This window comes from Eptatretus burgeri, chromosome 13 (assembly GCF_056783735.1).
Source record: "Eptatretus burgeri isolate ZD-2024b chromosome 13, Ebu_testis_v1, whole genome shotgun sequence".
Taxonomy (NCBI): Eukaryota; Metazoa; Chordata; class Myxini; order Myxiniformes; family Myxinidae; genus Eptatretus; species Eptatretus burgeri.
This window is the reverse complement of record NC_140973.1, coordinates 76,189,615-76,211,810: the sequence shown is the minus strand read 5'-3', so window position 1 is coordinate 76,211,810 and position 22,196 is coordinate 76,189,615. Positions and strand designations below refer to the sequence as shown.

General features: G+C 45.3%; 1 protein-coding gene across 1 annotated transcript; it reads right to left on the bottom strand.

Moving 5' to 3' along the window:
* Positions 1 to 1,206: 1,206 nt before the first annotated feature.
* On the bottom strand, positions 1,207 to 21,628 carry SOD3 (superoxide dismutase 3). Its single transcript, XM_085853146.1, has 7 exons — positions 21,535 to 21,628; positions 21,290 to 21,387; positions 21,042 to 21,094; positions 20,782 to 20,901; positions 8,492 to 8,652; positions 2,620 to 2,740; positions 1,207 to 1,856 (listed from the first exon to the last, which is right to left on the bottom strand). Exons 2-7 carry the CDS (start codon positions 21,369 to 21,371, stop codon positions 1,737 to 1,739), a joined length of 657 nt encoding a protein of 218 aa, XP_085709272.1. The 5' UTR covers positions 21,372 to 21,387; positions 21,535 to 21,628; the 3' UTR covers positions 1,207 to 1,736.
* Positions 21,629 to 22,196: the final 568 nt, after the last annotated feature.

Below are 22,196 nucleotides of genomic sequence, written 5' to 3'. Positions count from 1 at the left end.
ACCACGTTTGAAAACTCTCAATCTTCTTCCGATGTTTCTTTTCCACTGTCCATGACTCACATCCATATGTTGAAATTGGAAATAGCAGAGCGTTCCTCTTGGTTTGTGTTTTCATATCTTTGTCAATCCTCAGATTGTTCAGGTCAGGTCAGATATGGGGAGCATGCGCCGGAGGAGCGCGTCCGAACCAGTCGGTGAGTTGTCACGTAGGTGAGTACATGTCTGAAAGTGCATTTGTACACTTTGATGGCTTTATCATGTTAAGTAGATGTACAAAATAGACGATTCATGAGAATCAAAATCGCCTCTCTCGGTCAGGCCCAACAAAGAACAAGTAAAAAAGACATAAAATTCCATAGCCCCCCCATTGTTTTAGTAATTTTGCTGTCCGGAGTTAAAGAGCGAGCCCATATTTTTGTGCAACTAAAATGGCCGATAGTCTACCAGTCGGCCATCTTTGATCAGATAGCAAAATAAAGTGAGATGCACGTGTTTGCCATCACGTGCTGTGTTTGTGCCAAGTTTGAACAAAATCAGACTCTGCATGTCTGAGAAATGGTTGAGGACACGTTTAAGTAACAAAATGGCCACCAGTCGGCCATCTTGGATCTGATGCCAAAAACAAATGATTTGCTTATGTACACCGTCATGTGTTGTCTTTGTGCCAAGTATGAATAAAATCGATTTATACATGTCCGAGATATAGTTGCAGACACACACACACACACACACACACGCACGAAAATCGAGACCAAATCCATAAGCCCCTTTTTGGACTCAGTCCAACGGGGGCTAGTAACTTCTCCCTCCCTCCCATGGGTAATAGGTGTCAAAAACCTCAAGACCTATAAGGCATTAAAAGAAACTACAAACCATACAGTGTGCATCACTACAGGTCTCCATCAGACAAATCCACCCATCCATTGAGACCATACTCTCTGCAGAGCGTCGGTGCTGCCTCCTGGGGTATTGGGCACAATCCTGTACGGGTCGTCACTCCTACACAAGATACTCAAATGGCTCGATCATCCCAGCAAGCTGGTACCCATTTTTCTGACTTCAGAAGAATGACAGACTGAGTGAACCCCTCCTGGTATTAATTCAACAGCCGAGCAGGATTTGAACTCAGGATCTGAGGATCCCAAGCCTGCCACCCCTAACCTTTAAGCCAACACCAGGAATGTCAGACAAATCTGGGAGCAATAATGAGAGAAACGTTAATTTTATTCGAATCGGAATTACAACCATGCGTCATACATGTGATAAGAAAAAGACAGGATCATACAAACTAGTTATGGGATTTGTGAAAGGACCAGTCAGCTTGGAGGACAAGCGGAAGGATTCAAGTGGTCACGTGCCATAACCGAGTTGTCGCCGTCATGTTAATCAGGGCATTGAGGGACGATACATTTGTTGTTGCAGAAGGAGGGGGTGTTGCGTCATTTGTGAATGAGAATGAGAGGTGTGCTCTTTGCACAACCGGTTGACAAATGTGCTGTCGTGCAGTTTTGGGGGTTTCTTGTCTGAATCCAAAGTACGAATTGATAAATGTTAGCTGTAAACTGCAGATTATTTAACAAAAAAAAATCAAATGGACATAAATTATATCTTCTCCCTCCAAAGGGAAAAAATAATAACCCAAGATGGTGAACTCGCACACAACTTTCACAACACTAAGGAAACCGAACGAAAGTTCAAAGCACTGCGGTTATTAATGGGTATGTAGGACTTCAGAATCAGGAGGGTAGTGTTGCGGATATTCCGATGACACAGCAGGCCAGGCGGCGACCCGAGTTCCCATGAAGAAGGCTCCCTGGATTACCTCCACTTCCCAGGTCATCTTCACCTTCATGAATCTACCAGGAAAGCACAAGCACACATGTGTAGGGTCGGTGACTTGGAGTACATTCAACATCGAGTAGTACGGTCTGTCAACATCATCATGACGGTATTATTATCAATGTGTCATACGCTTTTACAGAGCGTTGGCGGTGCTGTTGAACCACTTTCTTGGCAAAGGTTATGCTGGTTGGTTTGGTTAAGGCTTGGTTATTCTGGCTAGTTTGGTTCGCCGTTGCCTTCCCAGCAGTCAGTCAGGGGCAGGGATTTGCAATTTCTTCAGGGTAGCGGCGATAACTCGCTGACTCTTCACGAAAGGCACCGCTGTATCCTGAACTTCCACCAATGATAACAGCTGACAGCTGGGTCCTCTGACTTAGAATTTCATCCGAGAGTCAGCACACATTGATCCCGAACCCTGCCTCGAAAAGAAAACCGGGGGTGAGAGTTTACAGCTGGGTCACACTTCGACCTCTAGCTCGACCGCTCAGAGGGTAGTCCGCACACCTCTAGAGTCCAGACCACCCTGCCTTCCCAATGTTATTGTACTTTGTTTATAATTATTATACAAATGTAACTATTAATATATCAAGTATATTTCAAAACTCATCTCAATGTGTGGAAACAATCCATGAAATTTCAGTGGGAGATGAAATACATGGAGATGCGACAACTGTGCGCAGCTCAAAATGATGTGTACGTAGTTTACACTTGGACAAATTCACGAAGAGATGGAGCATTCGATATCCGCTAGGTACAAAAGTGACGGCACGTACGCACCACAATGGAGCGGCCGATGAAAGACTCCGGTCCAAACAAGGTTCCCTTCAGTAGCCTTCTCAATGGCTTGACCAGATGACCTGTGGCGTCGTGGTGGAAGTTACCAAAATCCCCGGGATGGCTGAAATGCAGAGGGGGCACAGAAGTGAAGGCAAATACAGAAATACAGAAAAATTCCCTTTCATGAGATAAACACACATCACCCGAATAACTGCTTTGAACTGGGCAGCACCTGTTATACATCATAAAATCAATGCTGCAAGCAAGGATTCAGGATTTTGTAATAAAAAAAAAATGGAAAAGGAGGTTGGGAGGGGTGGGAAATGGACCTCAGAGGATATGTTATATGACTGTTTTAGTCTTTGCCAGATTACGAATGAACTCGATAGACTCGCAAGGAAACACAGGGAAATTAGACACAGGTGGAGGCCATTCAGCCCATCATGCCTACTCCACATCAACACCAAACCAATTCATCAACACAAGATCAAAATAAGAAAATGCAAAATGTTTCTTATATATATTTTTTTAATTAAGTGTTATTTTTTCCCAAGAGAGGGGGCTTGGGCTTGGGTAAGCAACACGTAATATCGACCACACAACACCCCTTGACGAGACCCCCACCAACAGCATTCTGTACACATGCTCACAATCACCCATCCAGGCTCAAAGTACCTAAAAGTCTTATCAAAAACCCCATACCCCTCTATCGCCATAACTTCCAGGTACCTATCTAATTCTAATTTAAAGTTATCTATTGTTTCTGCTGTCACTGCCTTTCCAGGGAGACCATTCCATGGATTAACCACTCAATGAGTAAAAGTCCCCCTGTCTCACTACCGTCTTAACTCTCCTCTTCTTTACTCTCAGGCCAAAACCACTGGTTCTATCACTGTCTACTCTGTCGAATAATTAATCTGTACTTATTTTATCAACACCTTTCATTATCTGAAACATCTCCATCATATCTCCTCGTAACCGTCTCCTTTCTAGTGAATAAAGCCCCGTCTCCTTCAGCCGCTCCTCATATCTGAGTCTAGCTCAGCCCGGAATCAATCTAGTAGCCCTGCGCTGAACCCTCTCTATGGCATCTATGTCCTTCCTGAATTGTGGTGACCAAAACCACACACAATATTCTAGATGTGTCCCTCACTAAATTCCTGTACAATGTTAACACCTCCTCTTTTGATTTAGAATTGATCCCCCTCCTTGTACAACCTAAAGCCAAATTTGTTTTTCCTGTACCTGCCTGGCATTGTGCTGCCTGCTTACCTCCCGTATCTATTACCACCCCCAGATCCTTCTCCTGTGTGACACGCTCTATTTTTACCCCTTACATCCTGTAATCTCTATTTTCATTGTTCTTTCCCATCCCCAACACCTTACACTTGCTCAGGTTAAACTCCATCTGCCAATATTTTACCCAATCCATACAAGTATCAATACTTTCCTGTATCCGATCACTACCCCATCTGCTATCCACCTCACCTCCAAGCTTTGTGTCATCTGCAAATTTGGAAAACTTACTCTTCACTCCACTATCCAAATCATTGATGTAAATAATGAATCGTAATGTTCCGAGTACTGATCCCTGAGGAACCCCATTACGTACCTCCTCCCAGCAAGACATCCTCCTACTCACAGCCATTCTTTACTTCCTATCACTAAGCCAGTTTGCAATCCAATTAGCTTCCTGACCAGCCACCCTACAAGCCCTCACCTAGGCTAACAACCTCCGATGTGGTACCTTATCAAATACCTTCTTAAAATCTAGATATACTGTGTCCACTGTCATTCCCTCATCCACCCAAACAGACACTGCTTCCTAGAACTCTAAAAGATTTGTTAGACAGGAACTACCTTTGGTAAACCCATGGTGACTACCTATAATTAGTTTGGATATATTTAAATGGTTCATCATATGGTCTTTAATTAATGTCTCCAACACCTTCCCCACAACTGAGGTCAAGCTAACAGGTCTACAGTTTCCCAATTCTTCTCTGGATCCTTTATTAAATAGTGTTGTTACATTTGATACTCTCCAATATTCCGATACCTGTCCTGACTCCAGTGAGTTGTTGAAAATATCCGTTAACATCTCGCTTACCTGCTCAGCCACCTCCCTCAATTCTCTCAGGTGCATATTATCGAGTCCCGGAGCCTTAGCTCCTCTTAGATTACCGAGATGTTCCTTTACTTCCTCCACTCCAACCTGGATCTTCTGTAAAAGCCCTTCCTCACCTCCTCGATAGATACTCTCAGTTATTGGTAATTCTCCTGACTGTTCTTGTGTCAAGGTTGAAGTAAAATACCTGTTTAATAAGCCTGCCATCTCACTTTCATCAAGAACCACTCTCCTGTTGCTGTTCCTCAATGGGCCCACACTGGTCCGAACCTGTTCTTTTCCCCTGATATACTTAAAGAAAGCCTTGTTATCATGTTTAATATTCTTAGCCATTTCCTTCTCATACTCTCTTTTGGCTTGTCGAGTTATTTTCCTCACTTACCTCTGTTTACTCCGATAGTGATATCAATCTAACTGCAGTCCTGTTATTTTATACTGAATGAATGCCTTCTGATTCTCCTTCATTGCATTCTCACGACTTCTCATGACTCAACCACCCTGGCCTCTTTCTTCTTCTACTTTTACACCTCCTTGGAATGTACTTACTCTGCCCTCCACACATTTGATCCTTCAAGGTTTCCCATTTCTCTGATGATGATTGTCCTGTTGTTAGCTTCTTCCAATCTTCATCACCCAACTCTCTCCTCCTACCCTCAAGGTTTGTGTTACTGAAATCTAATAGCCTTACCCTACCATCCTAAACTATAACCCTTAACAGAATCTTTGCACACACAATGTTATGAAACGGAAGACCAACAAGGAACCTGAGCAAGTAAAGAGCAAAGATGGAGTCATCAGGAGGAACCTGGATAGGATTCGGGTTTCAACCGCTACTCCCCCACCTTCAAACCCAGCCAGGCGCAGCCAAGTGAGCCTTACAGAAAAAATTCTGCAAAAATTCACTTCTCTTTGGAGTTAGATCATGAAAGAGAGAATACTAAATTATGGTTACTTCATAGGATGATGGTCACTTGATCCGAAATGCTCCCCAATCTCCTCCACCTCCACCATATTGGGATCGTTACTTAAAAGGAGGTCTAACCCTACACTCCCCCTCGTGGGCTTATCTATAAACTGGGTTAAAAAGCAATCCTGGACTAAAATGAGGAAATCCTCATCCGCTCTGCCATTTCCCTGTTCCTGGACCCAATCTATCCCTGGCAAGTTAAAATCCCCCATAATCAATACTATTCCCTTTCCAGGTGCCCTTTTGGATTCTTCATGTACTCCTCCTTCCTCCTCTTCCTTCCCACCCAGAGCCCTATAAAATCATCCTTCCAGTATCTTACTGTTTCTACAATCTCTAATCTCTACACATACAGAATCCTCTACATTTATTCCTTCCTTTATGTCACCCCTTTCTCTTGATGTAATGCTGTCTTTTACCCAGATTACTACTCCTCCTCCTGTTCTCTCCTTCCTATCACACCAATACACCTTGTAGCCTTCTAGTCCTGTCCTCCAGTTACTCTCCTCCTTAAACCATGTCTCACTCACTGCAACTATATCGTACTCCTCGCTATCTACTTTGGCCTCAAGCTCTTCCATCTTACGATTTAAACTTCTGACATTGGTATAGAATATATTTAACTTTTCCCTTCCTGAAATACTATTTTCTTGCCTGGCCTTACTCATCACAATTACATCATCAGTTCCTTCCTTAATAGCTTCCCCACCCTCCACTGACCTAAAAAAAGCCTGAATTCCTTCCTCAATTCCCACTGCAAACCTTGCTGCCCCCTTTCTATTTAACACGCGGCCATCATTCCAGAAACACTTCCTTTGTCCCATAAATGATTCCCACTGCTTCTTAAATGTAAAACCTTCCTCCCTGCACCATTCTTCCAGCCATTGGTTGACATCTATCACTCTGCTCATAATTTATATATTGTTTCCTCATCTTGGGAGAATCCCAGAAAACACGACCTCACAACCCTTTGCTTTCAGCCACTTACTCAATATCCTGTATCTATTTTTCAAAACCTCTGAGTAAACTTTTCCTACATCATTCGCTCCTACGTGTACCACAACCAACTTCTTCCTGTTATGACCCCATACGATATCGTTTATCCTTCCTTCAATGTCCCTAACTCCTGCTCCTTCAAAACTGCACAGAACTCTTTGTCTATGATCCTTCCTGCAGAATGAAGAATCTACATATTTCATCATCTCATCACCCACAAAAACTCTCTCCCATACCTCATGTCCACCAATTTATACTGTCGCACCTCCACCACTGCCCGCTCCCACTGCCCCATCACCACTTCCGATATCCTCAGCAACCTCACTCCACAACCGTAACCAACAATAATTATCTACAAATTTCTCACATTCCGCTACTTGCTGCAAATTTATCTATCCGTTCCTTCAACCTAGTAATAGCCATCCGCAAGTGGGCGATTTCCCCGCACTTCCTACAACAATAAGAACCCTGTGCTTCCCCTATTGTTGATATGGCCCACATTTTTGAACTCTTCCTTTCTCCTTCGGTCTCTATTTTTACCCTTTTTCATCCCCATACTCCCAAGACCCCAACTGACTTAAACGCTGAACTTAACACGAGGCCTCCCCTTGCTTCTTACAATAAACTAACACAAATACCCACTAAAACTGTTTTGAACACAACTACTGCTTTATAAATACAAACCCGCAACCCCTGACACAAATCATGATAACAAAATATGCAAAACAACACACAAAAAAAAAAAAAACACTTGTTTTGTTCTGGCTGAGTTTACACAGCCTCTTGCGAACTATGCAAGACGGAGTAAGCTCGACTAGAACAAGACAAGTGTTCAGTCGAGGTTCAGAGGGCCTTTCCTTTGGGCCACCCCGATATCCAACCTGGATATCCACATTTACACTCGCCTCTTGAAAAAAAACAAAACACAAAACTATAAGGTACTGAGCTATTTAGGCAAGTATCTAGATGGTGCAGAGCTAGCACACATAACCTTCGAGCTGTCGAATCTTGGTTTGATTCCCAACCAAACTACAACAGCTGTCAAATTGGTGCTCCACAGGTAGGGCGTTGCAGCACACCTTGAACAAATGACAAATTCCTGTCCCAGATCACCTTCAGTCGAACATCAGGCCGAGATAGCCGGTTCGTGAAAGACGTGGGCCAAAAACGTTTACGGCCGACCCCTCAAGGTAGTGGGAACAATTAGGGCTTTTAAAGAAGTAGTCGGATGATATCGAGACAGAGAATGGAATTTAGTGATTATCTTGGAAGCTTCGTTACAGTCTGCTTGTCTGCTAGAAACAAATTTTGATAAAATGATTTTTAATTTTTGCCAATACCTGATCAAAATCCCCCCGCCCACCCCCCCCCAAACATGGTGCACACATCTGTGCCTCACCATGCATGCGAGAAACACCAGAGTGAGAGTTTATAGCCGGATCGAGATTCAAACCCAGGCTAGACTGCTCAGGTGCGAGTGTGCTTACCTCCGGGCTATCCTGACAGCCTACGACAACTACGGCCCCAATTATTCCCACCTTGGTATGTGGTCAATCAGGGATAAGTTTACGGGCCATTTTGTTTGTCGACTAAAGTTGACTAGGCCTGAAGTGAAAACATTCACAGAAAATTTAGTTTTCGCAGCTGAGAATCAGCGGGATGAACACCACGAACAACAGGAAATGTAAATTGGAATACAGTAATTATAATTGGAAAGTTGTTAATTAAGAGTCAGTGTAACGAGGAATTTACGTTGAACTCGGTAAGTGATTGAGAGCACGTACTGTGGGTGTGAGACGTTGAAAGGGTTGAAATGGGGTCCAGCCCCTTCGCAGCCGTCCTTCAGGTCAGCATAGGTGTGCACGTGGATGCCGTGCAAATGAGGGCCGCCACTGCAAGTAAAACCTTGAATGTCCATCATCATTTCGAGGTGTTTTGAAGGTGACTGTGCAGACAAACATAAACAGGACAGTATCAACAAGTACAACGGTTTAGTGTTCCTGAGAAAGAAATGGTTCGTGTTTACCACTTTTTTTTTTTTTTTACTCAATTCCTGAAAAACCGCATTTACAGAACATGCAGGACACATAAGCCTCTGGATTTCTGATGGATAACCGCATAGCTCAAAAGTACCAACTCCAGAGCAAGGCCAGGTAGATCCCCCAAGATGGAAACCTCAACCAGGCAGGACCGCTTCACTCTGAGAATTTCACCCGCAAAGTCGGTCAAACGACTCGATGATTCAAGTGATGTGACGTATCAAAATAGCCGTGTGAACCCTGTCTTGATGATGTTGCAATCCCATGCTGTGGTCAGCCATAAAACAGTCATAATAAACTACAGATTGTGACATCACAAGGCTGTGATGATGTCATGACGTCAACGTCCTTGGAGAGTCAAACACAGAAGAGATTACAATACAAATCTGCACCGCACGTCCTGCCCGACTTATCTCATCCTCATTGTGCACTTCCATACACTTGTACCAAATATGTTGTTGCGGTTGACCATGAGTGGATTCGAGGTCAAATCTTCCACCGGGTCGGTCATTAATTTAGCGATGGATTATATTTGGGCGCCTTCTGCCGGGAAAGACAAACACATCTTTACTTCGGTTTCCGACATGCAGAAACTCTCATGAAATCTGTTCCCTACAGCCGGTTCATCCTTCTAAAGGATGAGGGCTGAGCGATAACCCAGGATGAACTGCTGCATTTCAAACCTCCTAACGAGGACTTTTCACACCTATTTTAGAACGACCTGGGTCTGACCAATGCCGTTGATCACCATTTCCGATTCAAACCATGCACCAGGGAATTAAACAGGATTTATGAAAGAAATTAAATGGAGGGGGGGGGGGGAAGAATCAAATGCACTGATCCGTTATAATGCTCAATAACTAATTTCTTCCACTCCCATGAGTCTTTGACGAGACATAAATAAACATTATGAGTATGGGCCATGTGTGTTTGTGGCTAGAGGTGGTTGCAATGGATTAGTGGTTACTTTCCCTTGCGGGGCATACTGGGTGCTTCGTGGACCCTGGCTGATCACCTTCTGAACCTTTCGCAGCACTCATATAGTTCTCTCCCTACAGCTCTGTCCGCACACGCCATTTCCAGACACCTCCAATGAGCCACTATTCCTCTTCCACCGAAGACTTTGCTGACCACCACAACCACTCGAGAGCTTTTACACGCTTCCACTCACTCAGAAGTGGCCACAATGACGACGATGGCAACAGCTTCTCGGCATGGCCTTTAATAGTGTTTTTTTTCTCGACCACCTTCTGGAAGATGAACATCAAGCACAGATAGCCAGGCCATCTAGGCCTGATGTTCGACTGAAGGAAGATTCCCCCAGACCTCCAAGGCCTTCTTTTACCTCTGTTACGGGCGTCGACATGCCGTGCCATAATGTTGAAGCAGCTCAATCGGAATGTAAAGACAAACACATAGACAGATTACGAAGGGAAGCAATTTAAAGGAATCATAGGGGAGGTGCGGTGGGAGGGCGTAAGACACATTACAGAAGGGAGGTGCCACATTTATTGGCTTCTGAACACATTTCGACACGTCCTATTATTTTACACAGAAACCACACACTTGTGCTCAAAGTTTATTTTTGAAATAACTAGTCCATCTTACTCCCATTCCCCTTTATCACCGTTCCCACAACAATATTTACAAACGTCTATAATTTACTTCCATTACTCTAACCCCAACTGCATCACCAGGTGAATACCATTCCTGAACAAATGTATCAAGATCACATCACAAAGGAAGCGGCATATATATATATATATATATATATATATATATATATATATATATATATATATATATATATATATATATATACATAGTTACGAATTCTGGCCCGCCAGGCGTGCGAGCGATTGTGTAACTCCAATCGCAACCACGTCGCCCACCGGACGGACAATTCAGTCGTGACCCTCCTGGAACTACTGCCAGGAGCCAGTCACGGGTGGGGGTTTAACCTCACCACGATCGTGCCAATTGCCCACCCGAGCAGGATAGGGTTGCTTGCCAAATTCGACCTACCTAAGTTCCTGCGCGAGTAGTCGACCGGGCGATCGTACCTCGCCGCAGGTCGGCCTAGGACACGAACCGCTTAAGCGGTCCGTTCCGTGCTACAGTGATAACCGAGCGGTGTTATCGCCGACCTCGATGGATCAGATTCTCTTCTTTACCCGGGTGTTCAAAACCCACTACTAATTTATTCCGCGATTCAAGATGGCACTTTCAATGGGGAAAGAGACGACGAACGAGATACATTTCACACAAGGACATTTATTATAACAACAACAACACGTATTACACACACAACACAAGCAAAGAATCATGCAATATACAAGAAAAGCGTTACCTCCGAATACGAGCAATGTACAGTCACTTACACAGGTCTAACTTATAGGGACACGGCGCCACAGGAGTCATACAAAAGCAACAGGAAACCCCTACCCATAGGCAGGGAGGTAGACGGGGTTCGTAAACTTTTATGGTCGTGGGCCGTGGGTGACTGAATAGGCCCGCGAGACTGTGCTGGTTACCTGCCCCCTCGAGCGGCGATGGTCGGCGAGCCCTCTCCGGCACTCTCCTCTCATGCGCGCCTCGACCCGGGACCACTGCTCACAACCCTCACGACTTGGCACCCAGAGGAAGAGACGAGCCTTCAACGATCCAGAGGCCACTTCGAGGATCCAGAGCCTGACGAGTCCAAACACGACGATCCAGAGCCCGAAGAAGAGGAGAACTCAAACACGACGTCCCAGGCAGGATAGAGGAAGAATCCAACGCGATGATAGCTCAAACACGACGTCCACCAAGAGAGCGAGCCCGCGCGCGGTCCGCCCTATATAGCGCGAGGCTCCGCCCCTTCGCTCCACCCCCTTTTTGGCTCCGCCTCTCCTCTAGCCATTTCGAGAAGCTCCTCGAAAAGGGGCGTTTCCTCCTCACGGCCGCCTCACACCCCGTATCCACCAATCGCCAGCGAGCTCTCGCAGCTTCTCCCGTCAGCCCCGGTGCCGCAAAAAAGGCGGGAAAACTCGCGCACCATTGTAGGCCTTTCACGGGGCCTTCGTTTGAAGTCTTCGGATGGTCCAAAATAACGATAGAACAGAAAAACGGCTATCTCAAAGAGTCGCAGCCCGATGAATCACACAAATTCCCTTTAAACAACGGTGGGGAACTATCTGCACATAAACTTAGCGTCATAACTGATCTAAGGACCCTTTATGGTGTATTGCGAATTTCCACAGCCGTATAAATATATATCTTCTTCTTCTTCTTCTTTTTCTTCTTCTTCTTCTTTTTCTTCTTCTTCTTTCAGCTGCTCCCGTTAGGGGTCGCCACAGCGGATCATCTGTTATGATCCGCATACTGATTTGGCACAGGTTTTACGCCGGATGCCCTTTCTGACGCAACCCTGGTCGCCTCTTATGACACAGGGATAAGGATTAGGTTTCGCCATGATTCCGGGCTGCCCGACACCCTCTCATAGCGCGGCCCAGCACAGAGCTCCCGTCCTCAAGCGATCCTCAACCCAAGCCTCCGAGTAGCCGGATTACAGGCTCACGCCACTACGCCCCATACACACACATACACACACACACATATATATATATATATATATATATATATATATATATATATATATATATATATATATATATATATATTCACAGAGGGGTGTGCTTACACATTGTGTAAGCAGACGAAATGTGCTTCCCTATTGTCTCGGGTCGCTCACCTGCCTTTGATTTTTCATTCATTTCTTTTCATTTACATATATTTTAATTTACGGATGCTTTCCGACAGTTCTGTGATTTTTTTTTCCATTGTGTGTCCGCTTCGATGTGCATTGTCACACAAAATTGCCATGCTTCCCCATTGTTTCAGGTCACTCATCTGCATTTTTTAAAATTTGTTTACATTTTCACCAGCAAATACAACCCGTCGTTTCGCTGACGGGGGTTTGAAGGGGAGGGAGGTAGAGAAAGAGAGAGGGGGAGGGGAGGAAGAGAGGATGGAGGGGTGGGGAGAGGAAGGGAGGAGTGGGTGAAGAAGTGGAAGCTAGGAAGGGGAGAAGAGTGAGGAAGGGGAGTGGAGGTGGGGGAGAGCAACACATGAAATGTTGCTGTACACTGCGGGAGGGAGAGGTGCGAGGGAGAGAGAGAGAGAGGTGTGGGAGGAGAGTGCTGCATTTTATTCGGAGGGGGGAGTGAGGAGGGGACAGATAGAGAGTGGGAGTGGAGGAGGAAAAAAAAAGAGAAAGGTGAGGGGTGGAGGTGGCATTAGCAATGAGAATGATATTGTTGTGGTTACCAAATTCGCAAACCACCATTCAGGTCCCTTAGGTGAGGTATCTCGGCAAGTATATGTGTAGTTAGGCCCAAACCCGTTGTCTAGTGGGAATACATGTCATTTATGCGAGCTGCGACTCTTCAGGATAGCCGTTTTTCTTTTACTATCTTTATTTTGGACCAACCGCCATGATTACCACCACAACCACAACATCAACCACAACGCCGCTTCACCGCAACCGCCACGACCTTCCCGTCACACCTCGCCACCGTAGCATCGCCACCGTTCTTGCCCCGCTGTGGGTACCGGTGTTGGACTCGTGCAGAGCACGCGTCGAACAGCGTGTACAAAATCACGGATTTTGTGCTTCAAAAACGGATCAAAAACGACACACGCCCACTTTTTGCCGTCCAATCGGTGAGCGAGGGGCGATTTGGCCCCGCCTCCAGGACGATCGATATATGCAAATTTGTGGATCAAAAAGCCTTCACGCCCACTTTTTCTCGGGCCAATGGGGAGCGAGGTGAAAGGTCAAAGGGAGGGGGTCAAAGGCAAAGCTACGGGGGGGGGATAAAAGGACCGTGTTCGTCAGTCAGAGCGGTGTGGAAGTCTGGAGCCCGAAGCCTGCAGTAGCTGGAGTAGCTGGAGTAGCTGGAGTAGCTGGAGTAGCTGGAGAGAGTCGAACGAGGAGAGCCCAAAGAAGAGTCCAGGGTGGAGAGTCCAGAGGCGGAGAGGCGGCAGCGGCGAAGGCAGACGAGGGGGTGCTCGCGACGGTGCCGGGAGCTGCACGCCCGAGGAAGGCCGGCAGCGCGACCTGGCCGAGGTGGAGACGCACACCAGGGATAATAAAGATCCTCTATACCCCGAGCATCAGCAACCCCCTCCTGTTTCCCCCCGCGCTGAGATAGTGCGACCAAGGGGGCCCCTTTCCCACCCCCTGCCAGACACTGTCCGCGAGGCCCGCGGAGTGAGGCGCCATCGCCGCTCCGCGTCTCATCACCAGACGGGTAGGCGCGACCCGGTCTCGGCCTCAGGCCCGCCTCATTCTTGGGGGATTTCTTTTCCTTGGTTTTGGGTATGTGTTGTCGGCGCCGTCTGTGAAGTAGAATTGTATAAGTGTTGCCGTGTGCTCGGTAGTCGGTATTAGCTCTGCATTGTCTTCGCTTTTACATTTGCTTTTTGTGTAAATGGAATTGTGTTTTCTTTTTTTTGTGTGCTTTTGGTGGAATTGAATATGTGTGCTTCCCGTGTGCCGCGAATAAATGTGCTTTATTATTGAACTGTTCTCCCGCTTCGCTTCGTCTTTTTCTCCCATTGAATCCTCATCTTGCTTCACGTAAAGGGTTGGTAGTGGGCTGAATACGCCCGATAATTAATCGAACCGTCGAGGTCGACGATAACACCGCTCGGTTATTCTGATAGTACGGAACGGGTCGCTTAAGTGGCCCGTGTCCGAAGTCGACCTGCGGCGAGGTGCGATCGCCCGGTCTACCCTCCGCGTGGGTACTTAGGTAGGTCGAATTTGGCGAGCAACCCTATCCCACGCGGGGGCTGATTGGCTCGATCGCGGTGAGACCGAAAGGTCCACCCGTGACTGGTTCCCGGCGTTAGTCCGAGAGGGTCACGACTGGATTGTCCGTCCGGTGGGCGACGTGCCGCGATTCGAGTTACGTGGCCGTCAGCACGCCGGCGGGCGCGAATACCGCAACAATATGTTATGCTTAATGATCGAACACAAATTTTAAAAAAATCTCATGTCATAATAGCTGTACACACAATGACACAACAGAGTTTGTAAAGTTAACCACTGGCACATCTGCAAAAACGTTGATATCCCAGTTCCAGAAAATGCATGGGAACATTAACCAAAAACATGGACTGAAAACATGGAAGTACCTACCGCTCATGTACGACCTACTGATCCCATCGAGCGTGAACATTGAAAACAAAGTGTTGCGACCACATATCATACTTCGGTACAAAAAAGAAAGAAGAAGGCATTCCTAATTGAGGTGTTAATACCAGTGATTTTGGACTAAACAATGCAGAAATCCAGAAAATGACAAAACACCAAGACCTCAAGAATGATGTGAAAAGATCCTGGAAGCTGAAGAATGCCAAAGTTGTACCAGTGAAAGTTGGAGCTACGGGAATGATGACGAAGAATCTCACAGAGATATTAAAAACCATCCCATGGAATATTATTACAAACGAACGACTGTTGGAAGCTGTCCGGGGCTCAGTAACGATCCTGAAGAGAGCCCTCGGCACAAAACTTTGAAAACAGAAAACTTCGCAACTTGGTCCATGAATCGTGTCCCCTTAACGAGATAAAGGTGGATACTTTGAGCACACCCTGGGAGGACTCCATTCCACACTCTGAAACTCACATATGAAGCTACCAATCAACAACATACACACACACACACACACACACACACACACACACTCTTGCAGAGGTGGGTACTTTGACACCTGGGAGGGCTCCATTCCACTTTCTGAAACCCCTATATGGAGATAACAACCAATGACCAATAACCAATAACACACACACACCGGTGCCAAATGCCATTGTGGTAATACAGTTGATGTACATAAACACACGTGCAAATGTACACACGCATCAAGTCAATAAAAACGACAAAAACAAAGATTTACCTTAAAACAGAGTTATTTGAAAGAGGATTTAAATTGGGAAATTAACTAAATTCAATCAAAAACTGTATCAAGCCACAGAACACAAAATGTCGATCTATACTTTATGCCTTCACAGCTCGAACAAACATGGTGAACATCTGGTCGGATGGACCTTATTGATATATATATATATATATATATATATATATATATATATATATATATATATATATATATATATATATATATATATATATCGATGTCGAAGTGAGAGGTGGATTACAAAAGGAGATCGCACAAAAACGTTAACCAGAGATGTTCTGTAAAAATAAAATTTCACATTTTCAGTGGATGCGACACCTCCCGAGGCACTCACCACACGGCACCGCGGGACCCAACAAACGCAGAAACGTACATCGAATCGATGTGAGATTGAAAGCACGGGTTATTTTTTTCCCTAAAACGAGCAACCAAGCAGCTTGGGGTGCGCCCGCCAAGTGGCTTAAGCATTCAAGTTAGTACTCCAACAAAACGGTTGATAAGAAGCGGCTCATTTGGCACGCAATTGGCAATCACCGAACCATCATATTGAACATACGAACACCTCCCGGAGACGCGCAAAATGTCACATTTGTCTGAATTCGATAAATGAACACTTTTCTAGGAGTCGGAACTGCTTGTAAGTTCAGTTCTGGAGCTTAAATTTTGGAAATTCTTCTTAGTTTAAAAGATACTCGTGGCATTCTCATGTGCGGAAATGAAATAAAACAATGAACGCTGACGTCTTCGGGTGTTTATAAGCATTTCTCACCATTGTATATAAGTTTCCGTGTCCCCATCCACCACTTTGTGTCTTTTTATTCATTTGGTTCTCACCGTTTATTATAGCGTCTCGTCTACCTTCTTCCCTGCACTTTTCAAAACAAAAATAAATCCTTTAAAAAGAAGGAAAATGTGTTTGAGCCATCTGTTTTCCGTGCGTGTGCCATCGGTCAATTGTAGCTCATTTGAATAATCCTTGGGGTGCGGTGAAGTTGTAAAAATATCCAATGCAGTGCAGTGAGAGACCGTTTGGCCGTATGAATGAAAGGTCCGGCGCTGTGGATATCGTGTTAATGGGCACTCAGATGTGACAATGTTGTTACGGTTGTGGGGGTAGATTGTAGCAATTTCATAGCAAAGTTAGGATCGTATAGTATTGCTTGGTCCGTGGACATGTAGGAGACATCTCGATGTAAATTAAGTAGGGAAACTGTGAGCTTAAGTGTTACTTGTCACCACATTAAGGGATTAATTTTTGGTGGTGCTGTGTTAATTAGATAGGGATTAAGTCTAATTTTCCCCAGTATGTAATTGCCCCCTGTGACCTTCTCTGACGTTTTTGTATTTACAAGCCAGCCATGAAAGAATTACGTTTTTATAACAACAAGCGAGCCAAACTTGCCGAGCAGACAGAAGCCCCACCGTCCCAGTTTTCGTGCTAATAAGCCACACCCGGAGGTGTAAGAAGGGTGAGGTTCGAAGTGCAGACAGTAGTTGTGAGAGGATCATGGCTGGGACAGAGGATCTCGCTTTGCTCTCCTCTTGGCAGAACAAAATGGCTGCATGATTTTCGTGTCGTGCTGTAAATTTTCCCACGTGCTGGGCAAGACACAAGTCATTGACTGTTCAGCTGAACTGTGAAGTGTGTACATTTCAGAAGGGATGAGGAAGAGGACATGGTTTTGATGGGTTGAGTACGGCGTGAGGGGCACGGTCGGGAGACGACGGAGCTCGGAGATGGCGTGTAAGATCAGGGCATTATGGCCGGATTTCCTTCGATAGATGAAGAAGACTGCACAATTCTTTTATTTGTGCTGAGGCGAATTGGCTCGCGTGGTGGAGCAACACGTTGACCATTGACTCTTGGTCAGGTCGTGTGAGATGGACCTTGAAGCCTCGAGTATATCACCGAAGGGAGCAGCGCCATTATGCCAGGAAGACAGCAGTGTCAGCAACTGCGATTGACGAAGAAGCCACACGGCGGTTGGTGAGCCCTGGTGTTGAATACTACCTCACGAATGACCTCACGTATGTTTCTCGCCCAGAGAGTGGCTTGGCACCATTTTTTGGCGTGTCTTCATACGCAGGACAAAGCACCTCGATCCCAGAGTTGAGTAAAGACCATCTCTGGACAAAGCTAAGTGCCAGAATAAAGAGAGGATTTACTTTTCTTTTGTTTTCCCCTTGTCTATATTACAGTCCGTGTGTCGAGGCGCCTTGACATTAGACTTTCATTTATCTCACGTTTTTATGATCACATTTTGAATTATTACTCTTGTAAATATTTTTATTTTCATTCAATCCCCGTGTTTATTTTATGCTGCTGTTGTCCGTGTATCTGTGGTGGGTTCGAGTATAAACCCCTTGTGCTGTGCTTCTGTCGCTCTGCCCGTGCAGCCCGCCCCTCCCACACGCGCCATTATCTCTGAGGATCACATGTCCGCCTCCAAGGAAAATTGTTCGGCGATCCGGCCTGGTCGGTGTTAACTGCCCGCCCACCACAATTGGGTCGGGGGTGGGGGGGGGTGTCAACCTAACCGGCCAGGACTGTGACATTACATATATTGTTGCGAATTTGGAAAACTATCACGCACAACATCCAGGTTCCTATAGCTCAGTTATTTTGGTAAGGATGTGTTTTATAGATAGCTTCCTTCCCTTGTCTAGTGGGTGAATCAATGTAAATGCGATGTGATTTATTTTAATCGTTAGGAGTTTTAGAAGGATTCTGCAGAGAACAACAACGACTCCCCCGCCCCAAGATTCTTGCAGCGTAAACAAGAATGACGGTTGGAAGGATGCTACACCAAAGAACAACAATCCCCCGCCCCGGGATTTTCCCCGCACGCCGGAGCGCATAAAAGGAAGAAAAGGAGCCAGTGAGAGAGAGTGAGTGAGCAGGAGTGAGCAGAGGGCAGCGAACAGCAAGCCAGCGAGCCAGCCAGTCAGCCAGCGAGGAGAAGCGATGAAGGAGCGCTGATCTTGCTGGAGCGCTCACCGTGTTGGAGCGCTCGTGTTGCGGGAGCGCTCATCTCCGAAGGCCTGGACTGGTCTTGCCGCTGCCGTCTGGAACGTCTTCTTCCTCCTCCTCCTCCTCCTGAAAGACCACCCGCCATCGGAGCCGGAAGGGTTGCGTGCCGTCTCCGGAGGGAACGGAGTCAAGGTTTTGGTGGCCGGGACGGGCGCCGATCCGAGTCATCTTGAAGACCGCACGAGGCGGACAGGTCCAAAATAGACCCTGGCCGCTCCACTATCCTCCGAGCTGAAGGCCGAAATAAAGGCGTCAGCCACCACTCCGTGTGTGTGTGTGTGTGTGTGTGTGTGTGTGTGTGTGTGTGTGTGTGTGTGTGTGTGTGTGTGTGTGTGTGTGTCCGTGCGCCCGTCCTCTAAGTAGTAAACTGTTAAGTGCTTGTGCCTGTACATACGTGCATTGTTTGATATTCGGTTTAATTCTGCCTCTTACGTGCTTCTCTCATTCCCCACCTATTATATAAATAAACCCCCATTTGTAAAATGTTTTCAGCTCGTTCGCGTCTATTCTTTGATTGACTGAGCGTGTCACGTGCCGGGGAATTAGCTGGCCATTGCCGTCATAACGGGACAATTGGGACCGACCGAACTTGGCGATCAAACCGCTCGAATCGCACACGGAACGAGCTCGCTAAGCCGCTTGTTCCGTACTGGTGCCGTCGAGGGTGAATTTCCCCGGTAGTTGGACCAGGTGGGTATTTTGGTAAATTGAAATTGGCAATCGACCCTACCCCACATGGTCTATCCCAGTGTTTCTCAACCGGGGTTCCCCAGAACCCTAAGGTTCCGCAAGAGGTCGCTCGGGGTTCCGCGAGAAACAGTAATAAATAGGCTAATGTATTTTTGAGTTTTTGTTTGATTTAATATTCGTAATTTTACTATACACGTACGGCATATTGTTGGAAACTCCTTGGTTATTATAATAGAGGCTTCAACCTCTTATATTATTTATAATTATAACAACCATAAGGAATGTATTTTACGATGTCTATATGGCACCAGTGTGAAACCGCTCTCACTGGTTAGTGGACGTCCTGTACGCGGCGGATTCGTGCATCATTGAGTGACTGACTCAAGTACGGGACGCACGCACGGTGTCCATCTATCTTCTCTGTGCTTCCTAGCGTGAAGTCTGTCTCTCTCTCTCTCTCTCTCTCTCTCTCTCTCTCTCTCTCTCTCTCTCTCTCTCTCTCTCTCTCTCTCTCTCTCTCTCTCTCTCTCTCTCTCTCTCTCTCTCTCTCTCTCTCTCTCTCTCTCTCTCTCTCTCTCTCTCTCGGTTAGTTCTTCTGTTTACCTTTATTGCTCCAGCTATATTTGTTTAAGTTTTGTTGATCAAGTTACATGAGGTGTGTTTTTTAATTGACAAACAGACTCAGGGTTGACAAACACTTTCAATAATGACGTTTTCAAAAAAAAGAATAAAAAAAAAATAACATTTTGTGAATTAAAACCTCGGTGTGAGGTCTCATAAACGAGCAGTATGTTTTTTTTTTTCATTGCCAATAAATTTGACAAACAGGCGGTCATTTTTTCCTTAAATCAGGTATCCGAAAAAAAATATATTATATTTACCACGTGAACTACGATAAAAATATAAAAGAGCTAGATATTAATAATGGTGTATAATCATTTTTATGCAGGGGTTCCCTGAGACATGAAAACTATTCCAAGGGTTCCACAAGGGTAAAAAGGTTGAGAAACGCTGGTCTATCCATTGGTGAACTTCGGTCCAGTCAGGACCCGTCGGCTCCAGACTTCTCCGGAGTGACGACCTAAATTCCGGGCGATCGGTCGAGCCGACTTGCGGCCCCATCTAGCGGTCGTGCTCGCGGCCGATACCCGGCCCCGTAACAATATATATATATATATATATATATATATATATATATATATATATATATATATATATATATATATATATATATATATATATTATACAAAGTCAAGGTTCAATGAAGAGCTTGATTTAAACCCATTGATTTAAAGATCAAGAGTAACTCTGTGTAAGCAGGAAAACTGTGCGAGTTTGGGATAAGCACCAATTGGCGGAAGGAAATGGAGCCGGAGATTGACGATGGAGGAAATGTCGGATTGGGTCTCACGTTGCACACGGCATACAAAGCTCCAGATTTATGGTTCACAGGAAACAAGAGCTGGCCCTGCAACAGAACACGCAACACACATGCATCGCACGCTTTGCACTGGGCTATGTCGTGCCATTGACCGTCCACATCATCCCTTCTCAATGAGATTATCAATCAACAATTGTCATATAAATGATATATCTCTCATTTCATACCCAAAGATCATTCACTTTTTCCTCCATGTTCCTCATGTTGCTGGAACAACATCCTGCAAAATAATGCCAGTATTGCTATCAGAACCGTGAGAGTGCTTTTTTCACTATGGCCTGGTCATGTGTATACGTGTGAAGCATACGTGGTGTTCGATTGACATGGTGGATGCGGTGCGAGGATCTCTCTTCTAATGAGCTGCGCAAGTTGAAATGTACTCCGTGTGACTCAGTATCCATGGATGGGCACGTACCATGATAATTATGACCCAACCTTCGTGAAGCGCTGCATGCCCCCACAAATATCAACAAGACCAGGACCACCTGGGAATGCATCTCACTCTTCTTCCTGCTGATAAAACAACAGCAACAGAAAAAAAATCACATTCAATGCAGAAATCCTGAAACCCAAATTTGTTAATTTTTTATTTTTTTCTGGTTGATTCATTATGGCCAGGAATGTGGTATTCCACAGGAACATGCAAACATTCAGTACCACCTTGTTCCGTCTCCACTCAGACTAACCGACTTGGCCAACTCAGGAATATCCTCAGTGAAGATGAAACAAGGTGGTGTTGAGAGCACTGCTTCTGTAAAATACTACATTCCCACGTACAATTGTATATAACTCCCGTCCACACAGTACTTTAATATATATATATATATATATATATATATATATATATATATATATATATATATATATATATATATATATATATATATAACTACATGCACATACAGTATGTAACGATGGTGAATGATTTACCTGTATTATTACTAATCAGTCCAGCTCAGAGTCCACTAACCTTCAATATTGACCGTCCAATGGTTCGGTCGCTTCGGTTAGTTGGAGATTACACCATGAAGAGGCAATAAGCGTCAGAAATTGCATAATTATAGGCATGATGTGTAATTATTCTTATACTAACTACCATGTTGAACATTTACTACTAATAATTAATTGGTTATCCTTCATATGCGAATCCATTTACATGAAACATGCAAACCTGCTGATTAATTTGCTAATACAGTGCAGAAGCTGACCCTGTCTGGATAGCTACCACACTCTCGGTTTGAAAGTGGAAGGAGGTGTTAAAGAGTGTCCAGGAAGATGAGACAACTCTGGACCGGCAGTCCAGCAAGAATTTTGAATCGTTA